General features: G+C 44.7%; 1 protein-coding gene across 4 annotated transcripts in view; it reads right to left on the minus strand.

Moving 5' to 3' along the window:
- USP20 (ubiquitin specific peptidase 20) overlaps positions 1 to 19,461 on the minus strand; it is a 42,505-nt gene that overhangs the window by 12,491 nt on the left and 10,553 nt on the right. For 3 of the 4 annotated variants that reach the window (XM_033138306.1, XM_033138307.1, XM_033138305.1), the window contains exons 11-21: positions 17,843 to 17,980; positions 14,503 to 14,651; positions 12,952 to 13,127; positions 10,448 to 10,542; positions 7,596 to 7,629; positions 7,052 to 7,097; positions 6,413 to 6,593; positions 2,622 to 2,748; positions 1,376 to 1,545; positions 928 to 1,009; positions 39 to 147 (exon numbers count right to left, since the gene is read on the minus strand). In XM_033138306.1, the coding sequence (XP_032994197.1) occupies positions 39 to 147; positions 928 to 1,009; positions 1,376 to 1,545; positions 2,622 to 2,748; positions 6,413 to 6,593; positions 7,052 to 7,097; positions 7,596 to 7,629; positions 10,448 to 10,542; positions 12,952 to 13,127; positions 14,503 to 14,651; positions 17,843 to 17,980 (1,307 nt within the window). The remainder of the gene's footprint in view (positions 1 to 38; positions 148 to 927; positions 1,010 to 1,375; positions 1,546 to 2,621; positions 2,749 to 6,412; positions 6,594 to 7,051; positions 7,098 to 7,595; positions 7,630 to 10,447; positions 10,543 to 12,951; positions 13,128 to 14,502; positions 14,652 to 17,842; positions 17,981 to 19,461) is intronic. The other variant, XM_033138308.1, reaches the window with a different exon arrangement.

Raw genomic sequence — 19,461 nt, forward strand, 5'->3', positions numbered from 1 at the left:
CTTCCCCACCCCAGCAGGCCTATCTGCTGTGGGAGTACCTTGATGAAAGTGTCAATTTCGATCTTCCTCCTCTTGGCCAGGGCTTCGATCTCCACTTGGCACACTGAACACACGTAGAGGTGGTTGACAGCTGGGCCACCACCGAACCTAAACAGAAGAGGAGACTGAAGCATAACCACAGAGGCAATGGGGGAGAAAGACCACGCACACCAGCAGCACATGCCCATATACTCCAAGTATTTGTGGATGCAGACAGCTTTAAAAAAAAAAACTAAGGAGACATTCCTTTGGTATCAACCAGGTTTGGTGGAATGTGTGGATCTCCAGAAGTTGTTGGACTCCTACCAGCCCCAGCCAGCGCAACCCAATGGTCAGGGGAGCCTGGTGCCCTCTAGAGCAGTGTTGAGTCCCTAGAAGTGGGTGGACTTCAACTCCCATCAACCCCAACCAGTATAGCCAATGATCAGGTTTGATGGGAGCTATAGTCCAGCAACATCTGGGAGTTTCCCCATTGCTGACAATCAGTTCTGAGGCCACCAGCCACAGAACTACTATGCAGGTGTAGTATAGCTTTGCAGATCTTTATTTCTCTTACGCTGCACCTTCTAGTGGCACTTCCCAGAGGGGAAAAGACTAGGTACCTGCCCTAGCTGGATTACAATCAGCAGTTCAACATATGAGAAATTATATTGGAGGAAGGGGAGACAAAGGCAAAAGGGAGAAAAATAGAAACTAGATGCCAAAAGCTTCGCAGAAAAAATGTGCACTGAGAAGGAATTTGAAGGGATAGAAAGCCTGCGTTGTGCTTGTGCTCTTGCCCCAACTAAGTTTTCAACTCGCTCTCCACTTACCCTAGGGACTAGGTACTTGATTTTACTAAAACAAAATGAAACAAAACAGCTCAAACCCCAAACTGACTCCCCTTACCTGTTGTAGAGATACTCCCAGACGTTCTGGGGAAGAATCACCACCAGGTCATCAATATAATGATATTTATTTGGAGGGATGCCTGTGAGTAAATGAAACAGAGAAGAGGGAATTAAAAACAAGGTACCGGGTACCTTCTGGGTAGTTGCTAACACACCGGCAGGACACAAGAAACCACACGGGCTGTGCATGTCTGCCACCGGATGTTTAAATCGCATAACTTCTGAGAGGAATCTGAAGAAGTGTGCATGCACACGAAAGCTCATACCAAGAACAAACTCAGTTGGTCTCTAAGGTGCTACTGGAAATAATTTTCTATTTTGTTTCTGAGAGGAAAACTGGCTAGCTACAAGCAGAAGCCAAGCAGATCCCTGCATCTCAGCAAAGCACCAAGTAATTCTCCCTCGATTGCAGGGGCGGCGGAAGCCCTCCCTCCCTCCCCCTTTACCTCCATGGGAGCAGAGGAAGGTATGGTTGGTGATGGGGCCTGGCTCAGCAAAGGTGTTGAATTTGTTGAGCCACTCCCGAGAGATGTAGAACTGGAGCAGCCCAGGTTCCTTCATAGTCGCCAGTGAGACCACTTTCTGCCGTTCCCGCACAGCCTCCTCGCTGCTCTTCCTGGAGGAAGATTATGAGGAAAACACAGAGGGTGGAGGTGTCAGTATGAAGCAGCAGGAGCCACCACCATGCAGATGATGGGGCTGTTCCATGTTTAATTGCAAATCACGGGGGTTCTTTCCTACAATGCTGCCTCATCATAATTATTACTACTAATTACCTGCCCTTCATACTAGGGTCCAAGGGTGGTTTGCAACAATTAAAATACTATATTAAAAACAGCTGGCAATCGTAGAAATAAGCTGGATCCTAGAAACTGAGCCAGACTGTTGGTTCATCTAGCTCAGTATTGTCTACAATGACCAGCAGCAGCTCTCCAGGTTTTCAAACAGGAAGTTCTTCTCGGTTCTACAAGAGAGGCCTTTGGGATTGAACCTGGGACTTTCTGCATGCAAAGTAGATGCTCTGCCAATGAACTATGGTCCTTCCCCTATAAATAAAGTTAAGATTCTAGTCCTCATGGTTCTAAATAAATAGCTGATTTAAACAGGAAGCTGCATTATACCAAGTCAGGCCATTGGTCCACCTAACTCATGGTTATCTACAGTGGCTGGAAGCAGCTCTTCAGGATTTCAGACAGGAAGGGAGTTCCCTAGCCTTCCTGGTGAGGTTGGGACTGAACCTGGAGCCTTCTGCATGCAGGACAGGTACTATGCCTCTTTGCCACTCCACTTCAAGGGGAAAGTGGAATTCACCAAGGAAATTCAAATTTCTAAGTTGGTTTCCATTGCAGTTCATTTGCATCCAAGTTAATTTCTATTTCTGCTACCTTGTTCTATTTATTATTATTATTATTATTATTATTTACTCTGGGCGGCTTCCAACAAATATCAAAATACATTAAAATGTTACAGATTAAAAACTTCCCTAAACAGGGCTGCCTTCAGGTATTGTTAAACTTTTGCCTTCAGGTATTGTTAAACTACCTACTTTTGCATTGTTAAACTTAGTTTTGTAAGTGTCTAAGGACTAGAAATAAATAAATCTGAATCTTCCTCCCAGGGAAACGCTCTCTCCTCAAGCTCTTCAGACATTTCTAAAAATGCTAGTTTCCCCAGCAAGAGCCAATTACTTACCTGTAGAACAAAACATAGGCCTCTGCATTCTGCACAACTGTTTCGTGGACCTCCGTGACATACTGATCATCAAATTCGTACCATTGGCCATTGATTACATTCTGGCAATATGCGATGTAGTGCCCACCTTTTAAGAAAGCAAGATTGGAAATAGTCCCAAGTGAATGACCTAGAATATTGGTATCAAAAAAATTATGGCATGTGAAAACAGCACCAAATCTTACATTGGATGTAAGATGTATCACTTACTCTAGATTAGAATATAACTGTAATAGATTATTATTTTTTTGCACAATTTGAGATTTCAACAAAGACTAGAACCTCCAGACACTTTTCATATAATTTAGCATTCTGTTATTACATATACAACAAAAGCATTTTCAAGACAACCTTCAGAAGAAGACTGGCAAGTCTAGAACTATACTTGAAAATCAGATAATGGCAATATTCTTTAGGTGAAGACAATCTTTATTCTCACTTTTTTGTTTCATAACTTGAACTTTGTTATTTTAACGCATGTGTAAACCCATGTGTGCCTATTTTAGTTTCGTTTTTCATCTTTTAACTCTCATCTGTTTGGGTTTTGTTTTTTAATAATTCTTATTAAAGACTAGCTGACCCGGCCATGCGTTGCTGTGGCTGATTTAGTGTAATGGGAAAGGAAGATGTAGTATAAAAGAAAAATTGATGTCTTACCATAGGTCTTTGCGTTGAAGTTGAGGTTGTTTTGGTTTTCTTTTCTTGCTCATTATTGTTTTTGTGTATATAACGCATTATTAGTATTGTTGCATTTTCTGAATCCTTTTTTTGAATTGTTTGTATGTCTTGGTTTGATGTTGTTGATGTGTATTGGAGGGCAGTATATTTGTTTGTACAGTATCAGGTTGGCCGCCCGAACCCGGAAATGGTGAACGGGATGTTTGCAGCCGCACTGACTGTGCCGTTGCTTCGCTGTGTACCTGCTGCTTCTATCAGCAGGCTATATCAGTGTTAGCCGGCGGCTTAGCTTTCCTACCGATCCAGCCACCCTCCCAAAAGGCATGCAGGATGTTTCCAGGCGGCGTGGCAATGGCACGGCTTCTCTCTATAGCTGCTGCAGGCGGCATCTAAAAGCCACCAAGGCCAAACTCCGTCTTTGCGTGCAGGCTGCCTTTTGTGGGCAGCGTGCCTGTTGATTGGATGGTGGCAGTGACGTGGGGGGGGGAGGGATCAGCAACGGGTGTTTTGTGCTGTGCTATTTAACGTCCACTGGATGGCGCTATTTTTCACAAATTCACGGATTTACCTGGGAAAGGTGTGATATTTTTACAATCTAGGTACCCAAGATCCTTCCCATATGGTCAAGGCATGTTGTGTCCAAATTTGAAGCCAATCGGTCAAGCGGTTACGGAGAAAGGCGAAAACTAACAAACATGCAGCTTGAAGGATTTTATATACTGTATATTCTGGCGTATAAGACTACTTTTTAATCCAGGAAAATCTTCTCAAAAGGGGGGAGTCGTCTTATACGCCGGGTGGAGAATCTGCAGTCGAGTATATCTTAAACTCTATATTTTAACTGGAAAAGTTGGGGGTCGTCTTATACGCCCAGTCGTCTTATACACCGGAAAATATGGTATATAGATTTTCTTGATTTACAAATAGTCTTTGCATTGTCTTTTTCAGGTTGTAAAGTATTTGCTACAGATCGGTTACATTTGATATGAGACATTAGTGTTGTACTGTATACAGTATAGGGTCAGGGAAGAAGAAGAGGAGAGAGGAGATGTGGGGTGGTGAAACTTGTATTCTTTTATATAGTGTATATGTGGGGTTTTGTGTCAGCATCAACTGGGTAGATTCTCTTTCTATTCACTTATTACATTTCCTTGGTAGTAAGAGGGATTGGGAGGGCCCAGGGTGTGGTTGGTTGTCTGTAGTTGGCTGCAGTGAGGTTTGTTTGCAATTGTGAGTGGGGGAGGGATTGTTGAGTCAAGTAAGTCATATTTATTTGTATGCTGTTGGTGGGTTCTTGTTGTCTTGTTGGGCTGTGTATGTGATCATGTCAGTTTCAGTCTGTTGGTTTGCTTATCTAGTGAAGCTATTTCCCATACAATTTGGTACCAGTGGTCCATGTTCACTCCTGACAGGTCTCTCCACTATCTGGCTATGATGCTTCTGGCTGCTGAGAGTAGGTGGGTTATAAGCTTTTTACAATGTGAGTGGGCATTATTATCTTGGAAAATGTTCAATAAGGCCAGTTCTGGAGTGACTTCTAATACCTGTTTGGTTATTTTGCATATTTTTTTGTATGACTGCTGTCCCAAAGGGTTGGATTTGGGGCATTCTCACCACATGTGGAAGTATGTGCCTCTAGAAGCACAGCCTCTCCAGCATTTTGGTGAGGTTCCTGGGTATATCATGGTGTTAATTACTACCTGAAGGTAAGTTTCAGAGTGAGTTCTTTTCTTTTGGCTGAGATGGATTCAAAGGGAGGTTTAGACCACATTTTAGTCCATTGGGTGGGGTTAATTTCATTGTTGTCCTCCCATTGTTCTTTGATTGCATCAAGGGGGGTTGTGGGATTTTGGAGCAGTATTTTGTATATTGTGGATACCATCCCCTTGCTGTGTTCTTCTGCTGTCCAGAGGTTTTCAAAGGTGGACAAGGGCCTAGTGACTGCTGAGTCTATGAATTGTTTAACAAGGCATGTAGTTGGTGATTAGCCAGGGTATTTGTCTTGTATCTCTTGTGTCAGTATGAGTTTGTTATTTTGGTAGAAGTCTGCTAGGCAATGGAGGCCTTTGGTTTGCCTGGTTTTTATTTGGAAGTTGCATGTTGGAATAGTGGTGGGTTGTTATAACTTATCTTTGCTTTATATACATTATAAAATGAAATAGAAAATATCCCGCGCCCCCCCCCCAAATAGTGGCACATTGTTTTACTAGAAACCCTCACAAAAAGGGGGGAATGGCCAGGGATCAAAAGCATACAGGGTAAGTCTGTAGCTACATAGCATTGTTTTATTGAGGATACAAGAGTCAGTGGAAATAGCTGCCCCACACCTGCAGCAAATTTTTGTTTATGGTTACAGTCATAACTTTTGGTTTGGGAGAAGGGTAGCCTGGAACCTGCTAGGAAGATGCTTATGAATTTGAAATTGTCAACAAGTTAAGGCTTTATTTATCTGCCTGTTCGGTTCTTCCAGCTGATTATGCAATAGGAGGTGATTTATTTGCAATGATCCTTGACCTGGCTTTATGCTTTGTAAATTGTTTTGTACTGATTGAAATGGCTCATTTTCACATTTTCAATTTATAAATATTATTTTTGGGGGGGAAAGAAAGGGGGATTAACTCACAGCCACTTTTAAGAACATAAGAAGAGCCCTGATAGATCAAACCAATCACCCATCTAGTCCAGCAACCTGTTCTCACAGTGGCCAAACAGATCCCCCAATAGGAAACTTGCAAGCAGAACCAGAGCCCAAGAGCCTTCTCCTCTACTGTAGTTTCCAGCAACTGGCTTTCAGAAGCACTGCTGCCTCCAACTGTGGAGGCAGAGCATAGCCATATTGGCAAGCAGCCATTGATAGCCCCCATCCTCCATGAATTTGTCTAGTCCTCTTTTAAAACCATCCAAGTTGGTGGCCATTACTATCTTCTGAAGGAGCAAGTTCCACAGTTTAACTCCATAATTATCTGGCTAATCTTTATTTACGAGAAGTGCTCATCACACGCAACACTTAAGTCATTCCAGGCTGCAAGCTCCCTCCAGGCAAAGTAGAATGGGAGGAGGGGCAGACAACTCACTGCCAGCTGTGCCATGGTGGCAAATCACAGAGAGGAGGTCATAGGTGGTGATCTGCGAGATGCTCTCCTTGGCCAAGAAAGGCCGGAGGTCCAGCCCCTCCAAAGGGAAAGAGACGTGACTGTTGATTTTGAAGGAGTACATGACCTCATGTCGGAAACGCTTCAGGTGAATGCACAAGATCTAGGAGAAAAGGCATCAGAGTTCAGAAAGGGATTTGCAGATGGGCAAGCTCAACCCCCCCCCCAGACTGGCTGGGTTTCCCCAGCCACCCTGGGCGGCTTCCAGCAGGATACTAAAATGCAATGATTCATCAAATATTAAAAGCTTCCCTAAACAGGGCTGCCTTCACATGCCTTCTAAAAGTCTGATAGTTGTTTATTTCTTTGACATCTGATGGGAGGGCATTCCACAGGGCGTGCGCCACCACCGAGAAGGCCCTCTGCCATCTAATTCAGCATCCTGTTCTCACAGTTGCCAACACCCCAAACTCATGGGAAACATGGGAAACATGGAATGCAATCTGCTGCCATGAGGTTGGGACTCTCTGCCTCCTTTTTTGTGACACAGGGTTTTGAGATAGCTAAATTTTTAATATTTGCTGTCTCAGGATATAAACCAGCATGGCTTTATCTGCTTACCTCAGGGAGCCGGAGAACTTTGCAGTACTTGACTCCATTCCGCAACCTGGGGAAGAAAAAGGGAGGGGGGGATGAAGAGTGGATTGGCCATCTGGAATATTTTTATCTGAAGAAGTGTGCATGCACACGAAAGCTCATACCAGGAACAAACTCAGTTGGTCTCTAAGGTGCTACTGGAAAGAATTTTCGATTTTGTTTTGACTATGGCAGACCAACACGGCTACCCACCTGTAACTGGAATATTTTTAAAACTGCAAATCCCAACAAGGAGCGCCTCTCCCCATATGAACCAACCCTCTATAACCAGGCCTTTGGCTGATTAACAGTCTATGGCCCTTTTATGTGGGGGAGGGGGGTGCGTTATTGGTTGGTTTTTGTTTTTGCTTTGTTATGTATTTTGTGTTCTGAGTTTGTATTTTTAGGTTTGAACCACCTTGTGATCTTCGGATGAAGGGCAGTACAGGAATTTAATAAATAAAATAAAAGGCAGAGGTAAAACTTTAGGGTGGTATTCAAAACACTAAAAAAGGAGCCAATGACTTACTTTTTACATCGTTCACAACTGTACATGTTGTCACCTACAGAAAGAAAAATGAAAGGGGGTAGAGGGGAGCACTTTATCCAATCTGTTGCACAGAGCAGGGAAGCAGATATGAATATAGGAAGCTGCCTTATGCTGACTCTGGCCATTGGTCCATCTAACTGAGTATTATCTACGCTGACTAGTAACAGCCCTCCAGGGTTCCAGAGTGGGAATGAACCAGGTGTGGGAGATTTGCACTCAAAGCTAACGATTCTGTTAGTATATAAAGGGGTTAAGGTCCACAGAGTTCTAATTTCTAGAGCAGGCTCAGTGAGTCAGGCACCCTCTTCTCCTGAGAGGAAGGAAAGCCTGTTTCTTGTTCCTTGCTGTCTCTGTGTGCAATGTAGGCGGACATACCTCAGCTTAGCTCCCAGCCTCAGGCACATTTCTGAAGCTGCCTTGCTGCATTTCTAATGTAAGAAAAAACAACTGCTGCTTTATCCCTTATGGGGTATCCAAGAGCCTGTATAGAGTCCTCATGTAGGTTCTCTATCGGTAGGAGAAAATAACAGAAGCCAACCAAAGAATACTGAGAAGCAAAGCAGCTAGTAAGACTGATCTTTATTAAAGCTGTTGCAACAAGGTCCCCCCTCCCCACACACAGGAGGGGGGAGGAATCCAGAACAATGGTGCGCAAGCCCTTATATAGACTCTTGAAATTGCCCACCCTGTAGCCCAAGACCACCCCCCAAAAAACATGCATACATCACTGAAGGCAGAGACGTCGCTAGAGGGGTGGGGAGTGGTCCGCCCCAGGTTCCAGGGGAGGGGGGTGACTCTCAGCATGCCCACCCCACAACTCATAAGTTGCTCAGTGTAGCAGCTGGCTTACACAGCACACACTTTGCGTTTTCCTTCCTGCTGGGAACAGCTACAGAAGCACAGCTCTGCCCAGCCAGGGCTCCACCCAGCAGCCTGGCACATTTCACCAGGGCACTGCCCTCTCAGGGGGCTCCTCCACCTAGAGCTTCAAGCACAAGCCAGAGCAAATCCAGGGGCTTTGGGCTTAGGACTCACCACAGCACTGCAAAAGCATTAGCTGTGCTTGCTTTACTCAGTCCACCTGGACATGGGGTACCATCCGCCCACACCCCTTCAAGTCACAGTGAGCATTTTGAACGCAAAACACTCACTGTGACTTGAAGGGGTGGGGGGTGACAAAAAAAATCCACACTGGGTACCACTTGGGTTTGCTATGCCTCTGACTGAAGGAGGCGGTCTACAGCGGAAATACATCACTGGGGCGGTCTACCACAGAAATCCTATCTGGCAGGATACTGATAATGGTCACTTGATTGCTTTACCTGGCCAGCCTGGCTATTCCTTTTGAGATGCTAAATACTTAGTTCTTGAATCCAGGTCACAGGCTCACCCTATTCATGCACAAATACACCCTTAAGACAGGATTTGTGAACAAAGATACAATGCGGAGGCTTTCCCCCATTTCCTTCCTCATTGCAGAGAATATCTGAGGTCACTGGAAGAGTCAAAATGGCTTCAGGATTGCTCTCCTGTACTATTTCAGACATGTGGCTTATATACTTATGTGTGTGTTTGCCTTGTAGATTTATGAACGTATGATTTATATATATGAGACCTTAGAATTCCTTAGCTGAGTTATCATTAGCTGAGTTATTTTATTGTTCTTGCATAAGGAAAGATGCATGTTGGAGGCCTAGTAAAGCTTTTTAAACTTCCTTTGCAGTCCATTATCTGTTTCACTGAAAAGGGGGTAAATGGGGGTCAGGTGTTACATGCAGCTGAACAGAAGGAAAGAAGGTTTAATAGCCTATTCCTATGCTTCATTAATCTGCCTAATGATTGGATTTAATACTCTTGTTTGCTGGCCCTGTGTTTTAAAAACAAGCACCAGCCGTTTTTTCCTTTGTTCGTTAACCCACACATGTGGGTCTGTTAGTACAGGATTAACTATAATTAATATATCCTCTTACCAACTCCCATCACCAGGGATCTTTCTGCATGGAAAGCAGATACTCTACCACTGATCTACAGCCTTTCAGATATGAAGATAGGAAGACTACTGGCCCATCTAGCCCGGTACTGCCTGCCTCAGGAACAGCCAAATGCAGTGCCCTCCAAATGAAGTTGGACAACTACTCCCCTAATCCCTGGCTGCTGGCCATGCTGGCTGAGGCTGATGGGAGTTGTGGTTTTAAATTTTGACGGCTATTTTAAACAATTTCACATACCCTTAAGCTTGATTATTAGTCAGCTCAAGACTGCTCAGTGTTAGACAACTAGTAAGTGATATAAAATAAAATAACCCTGTTTAGACAGCCTCACATCCAAACAGGATTTGAACCTGAAATCTCCCTCTGCCCTTGCCTCACCCACCCACCCACCCACCCAGCACCACTTTAGACCAGGAATTCCCTTCATCCAGCTCATCAGCTGATCAGCCTGGCCCACAAGGAAACTCCCTTTGCTAGTCCTTAGAGACCAAGAAAAGGCAAGATGAAGAAGGTTCTGAATGAGTTCATCCGAGGCACCACTCTTTGGAATTCCCTCCCATTAGAGGCACCATCACTGTTGCTGTTTTCGACAACTGCAGAAGGCCTTCCTCTTTTCAAGAAGCCTTTTAAGTAGAATATGCATTCAGTCTATATGGGAGCTGCATTTGCACTCTTATGTACTTTACAGAACTGTTTTTCTTTTTTTTTAAATACAAGGAACTGCCTTTAATGGCTTTTATTTTTTTCTTGTTTTTCAGTTGTTAACAGTCTTAGGGGTAAAGGGCAAGACATGTAATAAAAAAGAAACAAACATCTTGGCCTCCTTCGTGGCCTACACACCTTTCAGCTCGTCTGCAGCAAAGAAGGCAGCAAGGCAGTCCTCCAGGGTGACCACCGGGCCCCAAAACCAGCTGGGGATGCAGGACACCACAAACCTGAAGGAGCAAGAAGGGTATTACTTAGGACTGATTCACAGGGAGTTCTTGACTCCAAAAAACTTAACAAATAAAATAGTAAATGTTTATATAATATATATAACATTATACTATTACATGTCTCTATAGTGGTGAGCCTCATACTATTTGCTTCTCTCTCAGCCTTTACACTCTTCACTTGTAAAACAATTACTGGCTCCTCTAGCCAGTTCTATCATGGAATGGGCCAAAGCTCAGTAGCAGAGCAAACACTTAGCATGCAGAAGGATCCCTGGCACCTGCAAGTAGGGCTCGGAGAGATTCCCCCCACACACACACACACACCTGAAAATAGGCTGGAAAGCCTTAATTTTTATCAATTACTTATTATTATACTTCTCTTACTATTTTTGAATTTTCTGGCTTGTAAAATTATAAAAACCCAATAGAAATAATTAAACAACAACAACAATTTGGGTAGCCACTGCCAGTCTGGGTGGACAATACTGAGCTAGATGGACCAAGGATCTAACTTGGGATAAGGCAGCTTCAAAGGTTCTTAGTCAATTCAACCCATACAGAATGACGAGGGCAGGGGTCTTACTTTTACCTTTAAGTGAAATACAGTAGCTTAGTTGTAGAGCATATGTTGCACATGCAGAAGGTCCCAGGTTCAATTCCCAGCACCTGCAGGTAGGGCTGAGAAAAACCCCTGCCAGAAAACCCTGGAGTGCTGCTGCCACTCAACGTTACCTATAGTGAACGGGGGAACTGATGGTTTGGACCCTGCCCAAGGCAGTTTCCTATGTCCCTACATCAAGGAAGTCAGATACAGATTTGCTCTTGTTACCTGCAGGACATTCCAGTGTGTGGCTCATGGGGGTGCTGTCGGCATTTGGCTCTGCCCCCAAGCAAGCATTTTGCATCTGGCTTCACCCCAGGCATTTTTGGAGGACACAGATTATTTAGATCCATTCCAATGTGGGTTCAGGCCTGGCAGTCAGGACTGAGGCAATCTGGGTTGCCCTGAATGGATGACCTTTGTAAAGAGCAGGACAGGGGGAGTATGCCTTTGCTCCTGCTTCTTGATCTTTCATTGACTTTTGACACCATCAACCACTGTATTCTCCTGGACCAGCTCTGGGAATGGGAAATGGGGGCACTGTATTACAGTGGTTCCAATCCTACCTTCAGGATTGAGTCCAGAAAGCAGCATTGGGAGAGTGTACTTCAGCCCCTGGCTGTGTGTGGAGTGCTGTAGTGGATTACCTTATCTCCTGTGCTAGTTAATATCTACATGAAGCTGTTGGAAGCAGTTCTCAGGAGTTTAGGAGTGAGGTCCAATCAGTGTGCTGACAACACTCAACTCTCATTTTCCATAATATCTGAATCAGGAGGTCCCTGGGCCATTTCCTGAACACAGTGGTGGAATGGACGAGGAACAACAAGCTGAGCTTGTATTCTGGCAAGACGGAGGCACTTTAGGTGAGTAGCTCCCATGTCAAGAAATTGGTCAGCTGCCTACCCTGGATGGAGTTGCACGCCCCTCGAATGATAAAGTTTGCAGTTTGGAGATGTTCTGGATCCAGCTCTGTCACTGTAGGCTCATGTAGCCTCAGTGACTAGAAGTGCCTTATACCAAATGCAGCTGGTTCAACAGCTACGGCCATTCCTGGTCTGGAAAAGTCTTGCCACAGTAGTTCATGTACTGGTCACTTCAAGGCTAGATTACTGCAATGCACTCTGTGTACAGCTTCCCTCACGCATGATCCAGAACCTGCAGTTAGTGCAGAGTGCTGCAGCATGATTGCCAACAGGAGTGAGGCCTTGTCAGCGTTGTAACACCTATGCTCAGAGATCTGCACTTGTCGCCAATTTGCCAGCGGGCCAAATTCAATGTGTTACAATTAGCATATAAAGCTCTTTACAACCTGAGACCAGTTTACCTATGAGATCTCCTTGCCCCACATGTGCCCACTCAACTGCTTCAATTGGTGGAATTGGCCGTACTTCAGTTGCCACATACACCCACTCCACATTTGTAAGAACTCAATCATTTAGTGCCACCTACACTTTGGAACTCCCTGTCTATTGAGATCAAGCAGGCACCTTTGCTGCATTGTTTTCGGTGCCTGTTCAGACAAGCCTACCCAGATGCTTAGGAAGCTGGTGTGGATTTTAACCTGTTTTAGTATTTTAGCTCTTGTATGTTTTAAAGCGGGATTGCAAATTTTTCACAGTTTTATGTTTTATCTTTGGTAAACTGCTTTGAGGGTTGTTGTGTGTTTTTTTTTACAATCAAGCAGTGCATAAATTTTATGAAATAAATGAGACATGCTTTCCCTTTATTTTCCTTTTGAACACACCTGGCTGAACTTTGTCCCTCCCACAACTCCAATATCTGAAAAGGTGCTTCTGCAGCCTGCTCACCTCCGGATATACTCCATGATGAAGGCGATCCAGCCCTGCGAGGCAGCATAGTTATCCCCACAGGCTCCTGTCTTGGCTGGCACATTCTGGTAAATGGCAGAGTGCAGCTTGGCCAAGTCCTCCTTCCCAGGGATGGGAAGCGACAAGTCCTGGAATGTCTCCACAGTGGTGGATACCTGGAGGCACCACAGGAGGAAAACGGAGGATGTCAGTGGCTGGTGGCCACTATCTCAGAGGCAGTACCCTCCTGAAAACCAGCTGCTGGTGTAACTGGAAGTTTGAAGGTGTGGCTGGGCTCATGTTCTGCTTGCAGGCTTCGCTAAAAACCTTAAACAGAGCAGCATCGGAAGAGCCCTGCTGGATCAGACTACTGGCTCACCTAGTCCAGCATCCTGTTCTCACAGGGGCCAACCAGGTGTCCCAATGCAAAGCCTGAAAACAGGATCTAAGCGCAACAGCAGAGCTCTCCCCACCTGCAGTTCCAAGAAACTGGTATTCAGAGGCATACAGACATTGACAGTGAAGGGAGCAAACTCGAGCTCTGCTGGATCAGGCCAACAGCTCATCTATTCCAGCATTCCATTCTAACAGTAGCCAACCAGATGCCTCTGGGAAGACAGCAAGCAGGGAATGGGTGGGAAAGCTCTCTTCCCACATGTGATTCCTAAAAGACTGTGGATAGTAAGACTGGGACATTTCCAGGGGTTCCAGAGAATACACAAATGAGCAGACTAGGGACTCAGCTACATTAGTAAAGAAACAGCAATTTGAAAGTGTTATAAATGTGCAACACCAGACGACGCCAGAGAGCACGAAATTTTAAAATGCAGTTTTCCATAGGGATTTCTTTCTTTTGTTATAATGATCTAAATTCTGACTTATTTATAGCGGGTTTTTTCCTGTGTTTAGATCTACCCTAGGAGTGGGGAGCCTTTTTCAGCATGGGGGCTATATACTCTCATGGCCGACCTTCCGAGGGCCACATGCCAGCAGTGGGCAGGGCCAGATGCAAAAGCAACTAAAGGGACAGAAGCCACTGCCCATGGTCTTTTAGCTGAAGATCAGCATGTGATCTGGACCGATTAGCTGCGATCCATCTCCTCTTTATGTGGTCAGGTGGTCAGGGCTGTATAAAAGGAGTTGCAAGAGAGCCTTCAAAACACAACCAAGCTAACATATTGAAGAAACCTCTGGCAGAAAAGGGGATTTCGTGGTTCTGCCTTGTGGAGCAGGTCACATCAGAAAAAGTCAAGAGATTTCTACACATATCTCTCTCTCTTTCTCTCAGACATGCAAAAGAACTCGAGGAGGCTAATGAGAGGAGGAATGGCCTAAGGATGTGTGACCTGAGGTGAGTCTTGATAGCCAGGTGGACAGGTGGGGGGGCACACTGGACCCCTGGGCCTGAGCCTCCCCACTCCTGGAACAGGCACTGCTTTGCTAAAAGGGGCCAATGATCTGACTTGGCATAGATATTCAAACCAAAGGCTCCCCCACCCCCCACCAGAGGAGGAGGAGGAGGAGGTGATTTGGAAAGTGTGGGCCTCTTGCCATTTTCCCTGGATCAGCAGCAGTAAGGGAACGCACTCGGTCACAGGTGAGGCACTGGACTAGGCTGAGGATGGAGCCATCAAAGATGTCAGAGATGACGCTGCGGTAACGGACCTCCTTCTTCTTCTTGCTGGAAGTCAACATCTGAGCTGAGGAAGGAGATTGTATTTTTACTACTATTATTACATTTACTGCCCACCCTTTACCAGCAGGTCCTAGGGCAGGTTACAACAATTTAAAATTCAAGATTGAGAACAGTTGAAAGAGATTGCAATATAGTGGAAAAGAGTGGGTCCCGAAAACACACATCTCAAATGTGTCTTAATGGACCTCACATCCCTCATTCAGGGCCAGTTCTGCTGTTTGCCAGGATGATGTGTTCCCTCTCGGAGGGAAGTTGGGTTTGTTAAGTGCAGTGTGATGCCAATTATAATTTATCATAATCAACAACAACAACAAATTTATATCACACACACACCCTTTCACCAGCAGGTCCCAGGACTGGTTATAATTTAAAATTCAGAATTAAAATATTTTATATACCACAGACCCAAGAGGTAAAGGTCTAATTGCTTTAATAATCTTTAAAGCAATTGTAAATTTATCAACCTCAAAGCCCTCCATATTGAAGACTAGATGGGAAAGAGACTTGGGAGAAGGGATTGATGATGGTTTGTGGGAAGGAATGTGGCAAAAAGCCCCTTTTCAAGCTATTTCTGCCCAAATAAAAGAAAACACCTTAAAGCTAACCCACAGAAGGTACATGCATCCCACATTGCTAAGCAAAATAGAGAAAAATATTTCTCCGCAACGTTGGAGAAATTGTGGGAATGAAGGAACATTTATACACATGTGGTGGAAATGCCCATTGATTAAAAACTTCTGGTTAAAAATATTTCAGGAAATGGAACAAATTACATCTCAATCGATCAATTTAGATCCCAAAATAGCATTGCTTTCTATATTTGCAGATGAAGCACAAAATCTTAGAGACAAAGTCTTAATTGTGCATCTTATAACTGCAGCACGTCTTGCTGTTGCTAGACACTGGTGGAGGACATTAAACGTGAACCTATATGAAGTTTGGTATGCTTATGTCTGGGAATTAATTTTGATGGAAAAGTTAACAGAAAGTGTACGTGAAAGAAAACAACGTGAGAAACTACATAACTTTTACATAATGTGGTCCTCCTTTATTACATATGCATCAAAGAAAGAACATGCATTTAAACCACCTAAGACACATGGGAGCTTGTGGAATGATATTTTTTAAACCAGAAACTGTAGAAATAATTTTTAGTTGATTATATTACTAATGTAATTACCTGGACGTAGTTGGGGCTGTTTTTTGGGGGAGGGAGTAGGGGAAAACTGTATTTGATTGCTTGTATCTGATTATATGTTGTTCTTATATTCAACAAATAATTTTTTTTAAAAAAAAAAGATTCAGAATTGAGAACAATTAAAACACATCACATTCACACAAACAGGGTGGGTCCTGAAAACACATGTCTTAGGTGTCAAAAGCCAGGGTAAAGAGGTGTTTCTTGTTGAAAGCTGTATAGTGAAGAAGCCAGACCCACCTCCGTGTGGAAGGAATTCCTCAATTTAGGGGCTACCACAAAGAAGGCCCTCACCCAGGCTGCCACTACTACCCCAAACTTCTGAGGGAGGTGGAACTACCAAGAATCACAGAATTAGAGAACTGTAGAGCTGGTCCATGGGGCCACGAAGAGTCGGACACGACTGAACGACTGAACAACAACAACAGAGCTGGAAGGGAACTCAAGAGTCATCTAGTCCAACCCCTTGCAAGGATTTCAGCTAAAGCATCCATTATAGATGACCATCCAAACTTTGCACGAAGGCCTCCAATGAAGGAGAGTCCACAACCTCCTGAGGGAGTCTGTTCCACTGTCAAACTGCTATTACTGTCAGAAAGTTCTTCCGGATGGAAGATGAAAGGGCACCCAGGAGATTTTGTAAGGAAAAGAGGCGGTCTCTCAGATAATATGGGCCTGAATCTTTTAGAACTTTGAACACTGGAGTGAGTACGTTGAATTGTACCCAGAAATGAACTGGCAGCCAAACAGTTTTATAAGTCTGCTAACCTTCCCTCAGTAGAATTATGGATCTGGTGTAGGACACTTAACTATTGGCTTCACCTAAACTCAAATCCCCCCGGTCTAATATCCCTAGTGCTGCAAGATTATCACAAGAGCGCCTGGACTAAAATTGTCTATCAAAAACTTCACTCTTTTGGTTTATCACTAAAACAGCTACTCACTTTGGGTTTTAGCAAAGCAAACAGTCTAATTTTATATTGAGCATCAGAACAACTTGGCATGGTATTACTACTTAGTACCTTCCCATTTCAACTCTCTGGCACCCTATCTGCATAACCTAGCAATTCTAAAATATAGACGCACTTTTACTCTCACAAGATGGAATGTATTGCCCTCGGCTGTACTTGAGGGACGATTCCAACAGATTCCACATGACAAATGCTTATGTCCCTGTGGAGATGGCAGTACCGAAGCAGTGGTGCATGCCCTTCTGGCTTGCACTCTTTATAAAGACTTGAGGAATGAGATTATCACACCTCTTTTACTGTCCATTCCGGGTCACACAACCACTGCCACAGTGTCCTTTCTCTTGGCAGATCAAGATGAGCAGGTGACAGCAAAGGTTGCAAGGTTTTTAGCTGGGGCAATCAGAATAAGATCCACTATTTGACTATTAATTCAAAGCCCTAAAATGTATTTTATATAATTGACTTTGTATTTCTATTCTTTGTACCTGTATATTGTATTGTTGCTTTATTGCTATGGCCAATGGCTGACGCAAATAAAGATTTATTCATTCATTTATAGGTTTGGGCATTGTTGTTTGGTAATCACCTCACCAGTTCTCTCTGTGGAAGACTATCATAGAAACTCTGCACAGATGGAGGGGATTGAATGGGAGGTGGGGTCCACATAAAGAACAAGTAGGATGCCCTCAGGAGATGCATAACACATAGTTAAAATACATAACTCCCTCCCATGGGGGGCAGTGATGGCCACCAGATTAGATGGCTTTGAAAGAGGATTGGACATATTCATGGAGGAGGAGACTAGCAATGGCTATGCTTTGCCTCCATGTTCAGAGGCAGTAATGCTTCTGAATACCAGGTGAGGGCTTTTGTGCTGGGTTCCTGCCTGAGGGAGTCCCACAGGCACCTGGTTGGCCACGGTGGGAACAGGATGCTAGACGATGTGGGCCCACTGGTCTGGTCCAGTAGGGATCTTCTTATGTTCTTATACAGAAAACAACTACCACAGAAGCTTCCTGGACTTACCCTTTTTCAGCACATAGGAGGTTCCCAGACGCACAGGGCTCGAGCGTGGGGGGCTGCTCGAGAGCTTGGAATGCACTTCGTGATGAACGGGGCTGCAGGGCCGAGAGGAGCACCGTGTGTAGGCATCATTGTCTGGTTCTGCTGCAAGGAAAGAAAATAAATTGCCTGCGGAGAGGACTGGAACACAAGTTTTGTCTGACAAGCTCAGCCAGCCATTCCTTCATCTCTGGGCACCAACTCGGCCCCAATTGTTTTTTATTTAATTTAGTTCTCAGATTGGCTACCAAGCACTTGAGCACCTTCTACTCATGGCAGAAGGTGGGGATATTATGGCTTTAGCAAGATAGGCATAGATCTTCCAACCTGACCCTCTAGTTCAGGGGTTGCCATGTGGTGCCTATGGGTGCCATGGTATTGTTGAGGTCCTTCTCCTGGTGTCTAAAAGGCCTCTGGGCTTCCCCATTCACTGCCCATTTGGGCATGGAGTGGTGGGACAGTTAACCTTCTCCCTGGGAAAGTATATAGAGTTGAAGGAAGAAGTGGGGAAGAGTGAGAGCCAATGTGGTGTAGTGGTTAAGAGTGGTAGACTCGTAATCTGGTTAACCGGGTTCGTTTCTCCGTTCCTCCACTTGCAGCTGCTGGGTGACCTTGGGCTAGTCACACTTCTCTGAAGTCTCTCAGCCCCACTCACCTCACAGAGTGTTTGTTGTGGGGGAGGAAGGGAAAGGAGAATTTTAGCCGCTTTGAGACTCCTTCGGGTAGTGATAAAGCGGGATATCAAATCCAAACTCTTCTTCCTCTTCTCTATGGGCTTTCAAAGGCTCAGATTAATTCTACTGGATCTAACTTTCAACCAGCTCCCTGGGAAAAGGTGCACGCATTTTCCCTCTTTCTCTGGGGTTAGGGACTGATCTGCATGCAAGGAGTGAGAAGCAACTAGAAAGAGTAGCGGCCATGGTGCTCATACTGGGGTGTAGTGGTTAAGAGTCTCAGCCTAGCACCTGGGAGACCAGAGTACAAATCCCCACTTGGCCAAGAAGCACACTGGGTAACCTAGAGCCAGGCACTTCCACTCAGCCTAACCTACGTCACAATGTTTGTTGTGGGGTTTAAAGAAGGAGGGGGAGAAGCATGTGTGCCACCTTAAACTCTTTAGAGAAAAAGGCAGGATGCAAGTGCAACAAACAAACAAACAAACAAACAAATTTCCAAATGTAGCCACAGTCTGCTTCAGCTGTGAGATTCCTCATCAAGGGAGGACCAGGAGGCCACAGCCTTACTCCTAGCCCTGAGCCAAGCTCCATATTGGGGTAAGGAGCAGAGATCCTGCAACAAGGTCAAAGCAGAGTTGGCTGTCTGCACCCAGAGTTCAGCCTCTGGCATCAAGGCCAATCAAGTCCCAAGTCCAAGGGAAAGCAGACGCTTCAAATGCGAAATCCAGTGTCCTCCTACACACAAGGACTCCTCAGGAGTAAAGTTCTCCTAGGGAAGTTAGACCCACTTTCAATGAGAGATGCTCTACCACTGAGCTATGGGCCCTTCCCTTAAAACTAGTAAAGAAATATGAATGAAGGTTTGTATGAGAGATGCAGCTACCACGGTTCAGGCACAGGTGCCAA

This window comes from Lacerta agilis, chromosome Z (genome assembly GCF_009819535.1).
Source record: "Lacerta agilis isolate rLacAgi1 chromosome Z, rLacAgi1.pri, whole genome shotgun sequence".
Taxonomy (NCBI): domain Eukaryota; kingdom Metazoa; phylum Chordata; class Lepidosauria; order Squamata; family Lacertidae; genus Lacerta; species Lacerta agilis.